Consider the following 12,331-nt stretch of genomic DNA (forward strand, 5'->3'; position numbering starts at 1 on the left):
TTGATGCATAATAAATGGCAAAAAAATCCCTTTTTTTCTGATTCACTGCACATGCTCTGCACTGCTGTCACCTAAGCTTAGGGACAATATACTGTATAAAGAAAATATAAAAGTCACAATACAAGGCTGATAAGTAATTCATTCTGATTCACATTATATGGCAGCTCTGAAACCAGTGCGGCATTCTAGCCATATTCATCTAGGGTTTAGTTCTCCTTTAAAAGATCAACAAAAGGAATTCTGGGAATGAATTCCAAACAAACTCTTAGAAAATGTATTTATATTAATATGAGGCAGTCTCCTCAACCCTAATGATTTGCCTTTAAAAGATCCAAATTGAAAACAAACAAATTAAAATGCGGAATGAAAACAAAAAGAACACAGAAACCATTCGTTTTTTTGTGGTTTTTACCACAAATTAAATAAAAATTGTTATTATTTGCCTAGGACAGCTGCCATTGACTTCTATATGACCTTGAGAGCTTTTAGACGGCACAGTTTTGCATTAGAGTTTTTTATGTTTTTTTACACTTAATAAATCACAAAAAGTTTGTGATTTTTTTATTAAAGGAAAAATTTAAGTTTTACCTCAAATTTCATAATTTTGAAAAAAATATATAAACGTATTGTTAATGTCTCTGTATACAAGTTATTGCTGGTACATTGTGTGTTCAGGTAAAATACTTACATCCACATGAAACCAAAGTTTATGTTTTTCACAGATGTTGGCAATATCATCCAGAGGATCAAACGCTCCTAACACAGTGGTGCCAGAGGTGGCACTAACAAGGAATGGAACAGCTGCCTATAAAATAAATGGGTAGAGAAACAGTGTCTCAGTGTCATGCAGTAGTATGTCTATACATGGTGCATTCTTATGAAACAGCATTTTATTTAGCAGGTGCTAAGACTTAGCTCTCCTTGTCTAAATGGGAGGCATCCCAGTTTGATAAATCTATATCTTGCAGATTCATTAAAGTGATAATGTATTCTCGACATTCTATTACTGGTGATATGACATGTAAGTGATTAATTACAGCAGGGACAATGCATATCTACCCTAGCTGAGCAGAGTTACTGTAGAATTATCCACAACAATGTCAACAACAAAAAATAAAAGGTATAGCGTAGTGATGATTCTAACATAAGCCGTGAGAAGGTAATACAGTCAATCTATAACTACTTTAGATAATGGCCTCAAACCATAATTAGAGAAAACATTTACATTAAATATTACAAAGGCTCCCTAATGAGCTCATTTTGTGATAGCAATCTTATCCAGGCGGATGGATTTCTCTTCAAATACTGTGAGTGGTAAATAATTACAATCTATTTTTATAGTCAATATGATAAAATGAAATGCAGATAACATTTACTTGTACCACTTGTAGCAAATCTATGCCTCTCCAGATCTTGCCAGTTCAATAGCCAAACACCCACATTATTGACCAGTCTGACCGCACCAGCCCGGGGTACCTGTAGCAAGCGCTTTCTTCTGCTGTGAATACCCTGGGCCGGTGCATGCACATTAGAGTGAAAAGACGACTTTTCACTCTAATGCGCATGCGCAGCACTCCAACGGGGAAGAAGGAACCGCTCGCAGACACCCCGGGCTGGTGCTGTTCTCTCCTAACAGGGGCACCAGCCCGAGGTAAGCGATTTTTGTCACTTGGGGGTGCCTAAAATTTTGGCACCCCCAAGTGACTTAGGGGCGTATTTATTATGCTGTGTAAAACTAATTCGCCGAAAAAACGGAGTAAAAAGCTGTGTAAAATAAATGGAAAAGATCGCCGTCTGAACGCCGGATATTACGCCGTTATTTTCCATAAGTTCCAGTGGAAGAAAAAACACGTAAAATATTACGCCGGTTTTACGCCATTTTTACATGGCGAAGCCTGGCGATGTGTGGCGAATTTTCTCGCCGTTTTTTACACAGGATAATAAATATGCCCCTTAGGCTTTCCTTCTCCATTAAGTATATTCTAATTATCTTACCCATTGCTTGCTAGTCCCCTGCCTCCCTGTTTTAGGTGAATAGTGGTTGTAAAATAAATCTGAATGCAAGGTGACAGACATTTAACCATAATATTGTTAACAGATTTAGGCATTAGCTTGCATTTCCTGAATTACAAAAGACACATTAAAGCTATAGAGCTACTGCTCTCGAATATACTGGAGTCAAATGTATAGAGCATAAACAATATTAAAAAGAAAGATATGGACAATGCAGAAATGTTTTCGATTTGTGCGTATTTAATATAAGCTTTAAGAGCCCAAACACTATTTAATGGTTCAAAGTACAGACTGTGCATTTTATAGTTTGTGCCACTGTGCATTGTAGGGCATATTTACTACTGCTAGGTAAGTACAAAATGTTACATCTATTAAACTATTATTTCTTATGTTTCTTGTGCCAATTGAGCCTACAGTAAATTCCAATTATGACCACTTTTCAGAACAGGGCACATGAAAGCAAGTGAGCCTTGGCACTTTAGCCTATGAACTCTAGCCTGTGACTGATGGTGTTGACTGAAAAACATATACTGAATCTGCATATCTAATAACTTATTTGTTAAGAAAGAGCAAAGGGCTAAATCTGCAAGACAGGCTACCTTAATTACAAATCTAAATCACCATTTTCCCTCAGTCAGTTTCTTTGAGTTGGTCTACCAGTAGTGATACATACTGTACATCTTAATTACATCAAGACTCATCAGCATTGTCCTTGCCAGAAATAATATAATAATAATTAAATATAACGTACTCCCCAACATCCCACACCACCAGAGAAGTAATTTCCTCACACTAAATTACCCTCACATAAAATTCAAGAAATTTAAGAAATAGTAAAATACATGTATTTTAATGGTATAATTTAGTTTTTTATAAACATAGCTTACATGCAAAGCATATTTTACTGTCTTATTCCATCAGGCTTGGCATTCTTAGTACAAGTCACCAATGAGTATTCTTTTATTCTTCTATGGACTGACAGTTCGTTCAACAGGCACAAATTCACATATAACAGAAGCAGGTTTATCAATCGGGACTATTCAAGCAGCACCCAATTATGTTTAAAATGTGTATGCTGCTTCATATAAAAACAAAAAATATGGAACCGGGAAGCCTCACAGTTTCCCTGGATGGAAGATGCAGACTCTAATACAACATATATTTAGGAATCACAAAAAATAAAAACAGGTGTGAAACAGATAAGCAAGTTCCAAGAGTTTTCACAAACTGCTCCTTTTTTTTTTTTTTTCCTCATTTAGTTATCACCACACCTCAGTATACCTTTGATTACTTAAAACTATTATATTATATTATACTCTTATATTATCTTATTTTATTATCTATTTTCTTGCTCCCCATCTGGAATGTGAATACAGTGGTATTGTAAACTAATTTATTGGTATAATTCTGTTAACAAGACAGTTAAATATATGAATTAACCATTGTGCAACACACACATTAAGGGGCTAATTGCAATACACAAAATCAACGCTGCCAGTTTAATGATCCGCCTCCTTTTAATCCTGGGATAAATAGGGATGTGTTAAAGCCAATCTTAGGGTGGTTCAGTTGCCCGCTATAGATCTCTGCTATCGCAGGTAACTAACCGTTCTGGGGCGGCTAGCCGCCCGTGATAGCAGAGATCTATCACAGGCGATTGAACCACTCCATGGGTCCTTACCCTTAGGGGCACATTTACTAATCCACGAACGTCTGGAAAGCGCCCGAATGCGTTTTTTTCGTAATGATCAGTATTTTGCAATTTTTTTGTAAATTGTCGCGACTTTTTCGTAGCCATTCCGACTTGCTCAAAGATTGTCGCGACTTTTTCGTAGCCATTACGACTTGCGCGAATTGTCGCAACTTTTTCATAGCTGTCGCACCGAGTACGAAAGTTTCAGATTCATTCAAGCTTCAGTATCGTGACTTTCCTTGGGCCAGGTTGGAGCTGCAGAGTGCCATTGAGCCCTATGGGAGACTTTCCTTGGGCCAGGTTGGAGCTGCAGAGTGCCATTGAGCCCTATGGGAGACTTTCCTTGGGCCGGGTTGGAGCTGCAGAGTGCCATTGAGCCCTATGGGAGACTTTCCTTGGGCCGGGTTGGAGCTGCAGAGTGCCATTGAGCCCTATGGGAGACTTTCCTTGGGCCAGGTTGGAGCTGCAGAGTGCCATTGAGCCCTATGGGAGACTTTCCTTGGGCCAGGTTGGAGCTGCAGAGTGCCATTGAGTCCTATGGGAGGCTTCCAAAATCATGCAAAGTCTGAAAGGTTTGCCCGCTCAATACGAAAAAGTTGCAACAATTCGCGCAAGTCGTAATGGCTACGAAAAAGTCGCAACAATTTACGAAAAAGTTGTGACGGCGACGAAAAAAATCGCAAAAATACGAAAAAGTCACAAAATGTCTGTTTCCAATTCGATTTTTTCCCGTTCGGGATTCGGATTTGTGGATTAGTAAATCAGTCAAAATGCCCCATGCTGACCCAAGGGTATTCTGTATTTATACAAGTGCCATGGATTAAGACTTTAACTGAAAGGACATTATCCTCTCTCTAGTTAGATGAATAGCTTATGTCTACAGTTTAGTAATGAACACTGTTTCAGATGGTTTTGTTTTATGCAAGTGAGGAATGTTTTACTTGTGTTTTGTCTCACATTTTCTTTAAATACATGAGAGAAGACAGAAGGTCTCACCCAGTACTGAAAAAGTACTGTGGAAACAGCAATATTAGGATATGAAGTCAAGGCACACTTAATTGGTTATTGGTTTGTATATTTCTTGTAGGAAACAAAAACCCTTTTCAAAGGCTAATTCATATTGCTTTCAGCTATATGAAAGCCTTTTTCTTCTTTGAAAAATAGATCATCATATTATGTTGCACTTGTTATAGCCTAATAGGGTTGTATATTAATATTAAAGTGATACTGACACCAAAAAATTTCTTTTAAAAATAGGAACCTACTTTCAAACCTACCTATAGGTCATGCTGACTGTTTTTTCCTAAAAGTCCTGCTTCTCTACATAAATCCTACTGAAGATCCTGAACCCGACTGTCTGGCAACCCGACTGTAGCTTCTCAATCTGTCAAAAAGACTACGTCATAAACTGGGAGGATTCAGCTTACCGTTTACTTCAAAGAGTTCTCCCTCCCTCCCTCGCTCCTCGCATTGTGAACTAGATAGTAGGCAGGCTTGATCTTTCCATTGCCTGCCTGCTTCAAAGGGCTGCCCTCCCTTTCTGCTCTACGCACAAAAAAATTAAATAGCTTTCCTGTGCCTGCATGCTTCTAAGGGCTCTTCCCCCCCCCCCCCCCCATTACACACAGACAACGGAGCTGAGCTTGTCACACACCAGCTGAAAGCAGAAGGGGTGTTGCAGGTTTGTGATTGGGCATATTTATTCACTTGGGAGGCATTTAAATTAAAACCCGGAAGTGGAGAACAAACATGGCTGCTCCGTGGGTCTGTAATTCGTGCTACCATAGTTATGAAGCGAAAAAACTGCAGATATAGTTTATAAGGAATTTAAAGCTGATACAAATTAAAACACAACAGCAGGTGTAAAAAAAAAAAATTTAATTGGCTGTCAGTATCACGTTAACCTTTTGTGTTTCTACTCTTATTTGTTCAACTTTTAAATGTCAAACACAATATATTACTTATTTGGATGTTGGATGTCAAGCTATCACCGGATATGACTGGATACCTACATTATCAAATATAACCTTTAAGGCAGGGGTGTCAAACTCAATCACATAAGGGGGCCGAAATCTAAAACACAGGCTAAGCCGCAGGCCAAATTTTTTATTAGGATACTGTATGGCCAGGCACAGTCACATTGCAGTCAGGCTGTTGGTGCTACACGGTCAGGTACAGTCACCAGGGGCCACATAAAACAGCCAGAAGGGCCGTATTCGGCCCGCATGTGCTTTATGGGCTCACTGTGCAACTCCCTACTCTCTACTAGGCATTGCGGTGTGTTTAAATCCATTACTTTATTTCATAAATAGGTTCAGGTAATCCTTTTACAAGAAAGCACTGGTTCATTAGCCCTTGAAGGGCTAAACATAGCTTTAGGGTCCAACCAGGAAACATGAAATTCGATGCGTAGGACCAGCTACTGAAACTTTAAACTATGAAAGTGGAATGCATGGTTAGCAGAGTAGTTGTTACCACAGCCTACCTGGGTCTAGCAGACTCAGGTAAAAAACATTGGTATCCATCCGGTCGTTTTGCTTTGACTGCATGATACTACGTTGTATTGAGACTTATCTATTTATTTACTTAATGGCTTCTTTCCACCCTCTACCGCTCTTTTATTTCTAATTGTTTTCTACTAAACAGTCTTGCCTCAAACAAAGTTTTTCAAGGGAAATTTTGACTTTATTCTTATAGTTTAAAAGGAGAATAAAGTAACTGGTGAAAATACAGATAACAAAATTCATTACTGAAGTCTACCTGTGCAGTCTGTGTGTGTCAGGTGAACCTTAAGCTAGCAAACATACAACTGAGGATCCTATTATGGCACCTTGAACTCCCCTCAATACTTTCAATTTCTCTCATGCTACTCACTCACCTCTTTCTTTGCTCGCTGTATTTGGTTCTCCAATTCCTCTGGTATCATCTTACCTCTAGATGACAAACATGTCATAGATATAACAACTCATTTAAGCACAAATCAAGAAGCAAAAAAAAGTAATATTGTAAGGATTTAATGTCTTTTAGTTTATTTTTATATGTGTTATTGCTTTTATTATTATAGTATATAGTATTATTATAGTCAACTGCATTTTTATGTTTTATGAATTAAAACTATAATTCTCACTTATAGAAATATAATGCATTCTCTGGGTAATTTGTTAGCAATTATCTCTTCTATCAGATTAAATGACTTTCATCATCAAACACAATTAAATTCAGGTAAAGTATATAATTTTGGAATATACAGTATATTGTCTATTTATTATATATTATATATATTGTCATTTTAGGAGACTGCAGAGGCAGACCCTCTTTAAAAAGAAAATAAAAAAACAGAAATCCCCAACTAAATTTTCAAATGGTCCCAAAGATGCAAACCAGTAGAGTGGACAGATTTATAACTTTTTGAATTCAATAGGCGCTAAAATGACATTGTCACTTTTCACTTTCATTGGTTAAACTGCTGAGAATTATTTCTACTTATTTATACAATCACAGACAAAAATATTGGCACCTGTGCACTTTTTCAAATAACTCCACAATTTTACAAGATTACAAAACTTTGCTATTCCTCTTAATAGTATACCTTATCCTTTGAGATTGGAAAAAGTGTCAACATTATTGACACCCTTTAATTAAAGATTAGGTAGCACAACAAAATAACTAAAACTAAGCACTTTCCATAGCAATGAATGAGCTTTCTCTTGCTCTACTAAGTTTCAACCACAGATTTGAAGAATGCTTTTCCTATTTGCACTTGCAGATCTTTCCAGAAGTGTTCAGTTGGTATCTGGCCAACTCGGAACAGACCAAGATTTTGTCTTTAACCATTTTTATGTGATTGTTTTAAAGTGTTTTTTAGATCACTGTCCTGCTGCAAGAGACCCAGCTTCCTGACACTTATTTGGAATCACCTGATTTCATGATCCATTCAAATATGGTGTGTTTGTGTTTGATTGTAGGAATAGTCTTTTTTTGCTAAAACCAAAAATGTTATGATTTACCTAAAATCTCAAATTTGTTCTCAACTGTCTACAGTACATACTCCCAGAAGGATTTTGGCTTGTTCATGTGTGTTTTGGAAGACTGCAGCTAGGCTAATGTTATCTTATGTTTCTCTGTCATCAGATCTTCCAATGTCTCCTACAATAAAGGCCACTTTTATCGAGATGGATGGCGCAAGTTGAACCTGTACCCTGTGCCTGAAAATCAACTTTAATGTCTCTAGGAGTTGATCAAGTTTCTTTCACCAGGGACAATCCTTCTCTGCCTTTTTTTGCATTCATATTCAGGAAAGTTGGTTAGCGTGCCATGAACCTTAAATTTTTCTTAATAATATTGCATGGACAGAGGACATTAATGGAGATGGACTGGTAGCCTTTAAAGTGCCCATGCTTTTCTGTCTCACCTCCTGAGACACTTTTCTTTCTTTTTTCATGTCCAGTGTGGGACACAGAGACAATTCAAACTGGTTGATTATGTGTTTAGAATATTGTAGGCACCTGTGAGAACTTACAAACTGAAAGAGAATCTTTAACAGTTTCTAAAAGTTATCACTAATTTTGTCCAGTTCAATTTAGAATTTCTGTGCGAAAACATTCGTTTGTGAATACTGTGGCATTATTATTTTAATAATTTTCTGTCAAAACTGGTGAATTATTTGAACAATGTGCAAAGGTGATATTATTTTTGCCCACTACATTTAACCAAACCCATACCTTATGAATTTACATAGTCAAATCATACACTGAAAACTAATATCAGAGAAAACCTTTTGTTTGCAAAAAAACAACCAAACTTCTCTGCATTCTTATTCCTATCTATAAAGTGTCATTATTTGAAGAAGATTGTTCCCACAGAACTCTTGAGGTCTAGATATGACCTGAAGAAGCCTGTGGTAAAGAGCGCAGATAAAGTGGTCTTAGCTGTTGTGTTTACATACAACTGCATAGCCAAGACCATCTCCAATGAAGCAAAGATGCAGCTTTGCAATCAGAACAGGAGGAAATTTGATCTTGTCCATTTAAATAAACACACAACATGGAAACATGCTCCTGCACTCCTTAAGACTGCAGCTCTATATTTTACAGTGGTCCAAGAAAAGCCTAAATGATACAATTTTTCCAAATTTTCCAAATATAAATAACAATAAAATGTTTGCGAATTAACCATAAAAACACATGTATAAAAATTTCAATTGCAAGATTATATTTTGAGTTTTTAAATCAATGGGCGTAAAATATGGCTTATTATAGAAGAGAGCCCGTGTACCCATTTAGTATGTCTAGAACATTACTAAACAAGTTATGTTTCTCTGAAGAATTACTCACATAAAGAAGGCTAGGGTATGCAATTAACAATCTTTGCAACTTGTAATGGTAAATATAACTTACATATTGTTTTTACAGTAATTAATTTAGCAGAGCTAAAAAGTGCTCATTCAGTAAGCAAGTGCTCATTCAGTAAGCAAATGCTTTTAGGACCTTGCTGTGCTTGGCACCTCTCCAATGTTACAAATCAGTGTTCTTGGGTGGAAGGCAGCCATGTCCTTACCTCTTGCCATAGAGCAGGTGGTAAAGACAGGGATCTTTTGCATCTGGCAGTCTAGGCTATGTGTAAAGTTGGGAATGGGGGAGCAAATATGCCTATTCTAGCCTTCCCCTTATGGATATAGTGCTGCTGAATCAACACAAAAGTGTAATCATCCAGAAAGTGCATATTCGTTTGAGTGCTAGAATCTGTGCTGACAGATTGTCATAGCTAGGAAGTCGCACTATACCCAACATTGGTAAATGAGCCCTAAGTTTTCAGTTGCACAACCGGTACTGGATAACAACAAAACAGCACTTTGCATTGCAAAATGTTTAAATGATTAATAAGAGTTCCTAGTTTATGTTTTCCCTCCTGTTCTGCAATTTTCACAAATTATTTAGATAAAAAAAATATGTTTAACAAATATTTAACAGCTGGATTATGTAAAATTACTTTGATTTTTTTTCTTTACTTAAGTAAAACAAGTAAACATCCTGTAGTATGTATAATAATATTTTATGATATATTATGTTCTTTTATCCTTAGATAACTAATTTTGGAATCAAGCTACTGCCTCTGGGTTTTGCCCTTTATTTTTGGCCATAATCCATATGCATAATTAGACAATTATTTATTTTCATTTGGAAGCAATATGAGAGCATTATTTGCCAGTACCCTTAGGTTATAGCACTGCATACAAACTAGAATTCTGTTACAAAATAAATTCTATGAGAGTTTCAACTCTAGGACATGACCCACACTTCTAGATAGGTGCCATGTAGTTTCTTGCTGAGTGGTGATATTTCCCACCATTTTGCCACCGATGGAAGAAAAAAGTTAACATTGGGTTCATACTGCTGTAGTTAAAAAAGCAAAAGTGTCCTGTTATCAGCAACAGCCAGTGTTTAAGCTCTAGTGGATGAAAAAGTACCAATAATACAGATACCCTGTATAGGGATTTGCATGAGATTAAATTTCTAAAGTGTCTAATGACACAGTTCTGCAATGATATCTTACACTACATATTAATTTGCTATAATATGCTGACTATTTAGCCCACAGTAACATCACTACAGTTTTTGCTAGTAGAGGTATGGGATCAGTTATCCAGAAAGTTTAGAACCTGGAGTTTTCAATAATTTGGATCACAATACCTTAAGTCTATTAAAAAAAATACATGTTTTTTAAAATATTAAATTAACCCAATATTTAAACCCATAATAAACCCAATGTTTTGCCACCAATATGGATTTGTGCAGCTACCATAAAACTACTGTTTTATTATTACAGAGAAAAAGGAAATTATCTATATGTTTTGAATTATTTGCTTAATATGGAACCTATGGGAGATGGCCTTCATGTAACTTCGAGATAAAGGATCCTATATACATACATATTATATATGTATGTATATATATATATTCTATTCTATATATATATATATATATATATTCTAACTGCAATTATGATTTTAATCTGGTTGCCAGTGCATCTCAACTTTCTTTTAAAACAAATAATTCCTACAATGATCCAACAATACAGCATTATAGAGTATAAAATACACTGCAAGTGACTGAAGTGTACTGCAAAGCAGTCAAGCAGTTATTTTGTCAGATAAACACAAAAAGGACATTGTGAATCATGTTATATTTTGAGCTACTGCTGAAAAATAAGCAACCTCCCATGGGGAGAGTGGTTTCAGTTATAATAAGATGTTAAGAAAATTGGTAAATGGCAAATGTAAAAAAAGACATTTTGTATGATTCAGAAATAAGTATCTGAAGGGCGCTAATTCACTTACCGATCATCAGTCTTCACAAAATATACATTTTCAGTGCCAATGCCAAGGAAAGCAGCTGCCTTCTTCATGGAGTAATGACACTGTTGAGAACACAATAATGACAGTGTATGGAGAAGTGTCATGAACAGGAGCTAAAACAATTTGCATCATAGCAAAACAGTGTGTGGCAACAGCTTTGACAAAGGCTGAATGTAAGAAACTGAAAACTGATATTATGTGATATTTTATATTTACTTGCTCTGCTGTGTCGGTATTCATCTTTAAACTACAAATAAACAGTTTTCTTTGGAACCATATTTAAAATATTTTTAACTATTTTGGAAAAAAAATTTGCAAAATATTTTTCAATACATTTTAGGTTTTGATGTTTAACTTTTCATGCATTACATTGGGAGTGGGGAAGATTAATAGATAATGCAACAAATAAAACAATTATAGTGGGTAAAACAATTGAATGAGTGTGTAAAGTGGGAATCATCTGTAGTAGCTAAAGATGGAAAGCCAATTAATTTATTTATTAGCTTTGACGTAAAGTTCTTTCTGAACTTTGCTTACAATTGATAGATGTGATGGAAAGAAGGATACAATGGGAGAAAATGTTAAGTATACAGCAGAGGTTGAATCAAATTTGGCTCAGAGAGGTGGTAAGTTTGAAGTGATATAGATGTGGTTTATAGATACAACTTGGTTACAGGAGTGGTATGTCATGAGGAAATGCAGTACTGTCAGCAAAGTCTCTAAAAAGTGTTACATTATCAATAGCTGTAGAACAAAGATATTTATGTAACGCTAAGAGCAGCTAAGGAACATATAATGGTCAATAGGTTCCCTTTGAGGATCACTAAATAATGATACAGAAGACAGAACATCTCAGTCTCTAGCTTATTATCTTTGTTCAAGATAAAATAAAAATAGGAAGATGCAGAATATATCGTTCACTTTAAATTTTGACAGTAGATCAAAACATAAACTACCTCTTCTGATGTAAACATGACAAGCCGCGGAGCACTTGAAAGGCCTTTCTGTTTTATGTCAGGGCAATACTTATACCTGGCTAGGTTTACAGCATACATATTGGAAACTGAACCACCTGTAAGAAATAAAAGGTTCTGAAAACCTTGGTAAAGCAATATGAAACTACTCTTTTTTTGTGTTGCCTGGAATTCACAGTTATGTTCTAGGATAATAATGTTGGTTATTCCTTTATAATTAACCTAATGCAAATATAATCTTATTAAAGAACTAAAATATGCAATACATTTTATAATTCATTCTTTAGCTAAAACAGC

At 35.9% G+C, this 12,331-nt stretch overlaps 1 protein-coding gene across 3 annotated transcripts in view; it reads right to left on the reverse strand.

The window, feature by feature from the left end:
- The window catches only part of gadl1 (glutamate decarboxylase like 1), a 119,492-nt gene that overhangs the window by 58,183 nt on the left and 48,978 nt on the right, over nt 1-12,331 (reverse strand). For all 3 annotated transcript variants that reach the window (XM_031903417.1, XM_012964839.3, NM_001045610.1), the window contains 4 exon segments: nt 12,017-12,132; nt 11,043-11,122; nt 6,585-6,639; nt 689-805 (listed from right to left, as the gene is read on the reverse strand). In XM_031903417.1, the coding sequence (XP_031759277.1) occupies nt 689-805; nt 6,585-6,639; nt 11,043-11,122; nt 12,017-12,132 (368 nt within the window).

Source organism: Xenopus tropicalis, chromosome 6 (genome assembly GCF_000004195.4).
Source record: "Xenopus tropicalis strain Nigerian chromosome 6, UCB_Xtro_10.0, whole genome shotgun sequence".
In the NCBI taxonomy this organism is placed as follows: domain Eukaryota; kingdom Metazoa; phylum Chordata; class Amphibia; order Anura; family Pipidae; genus Xenopus; species Xenopus tropicalis.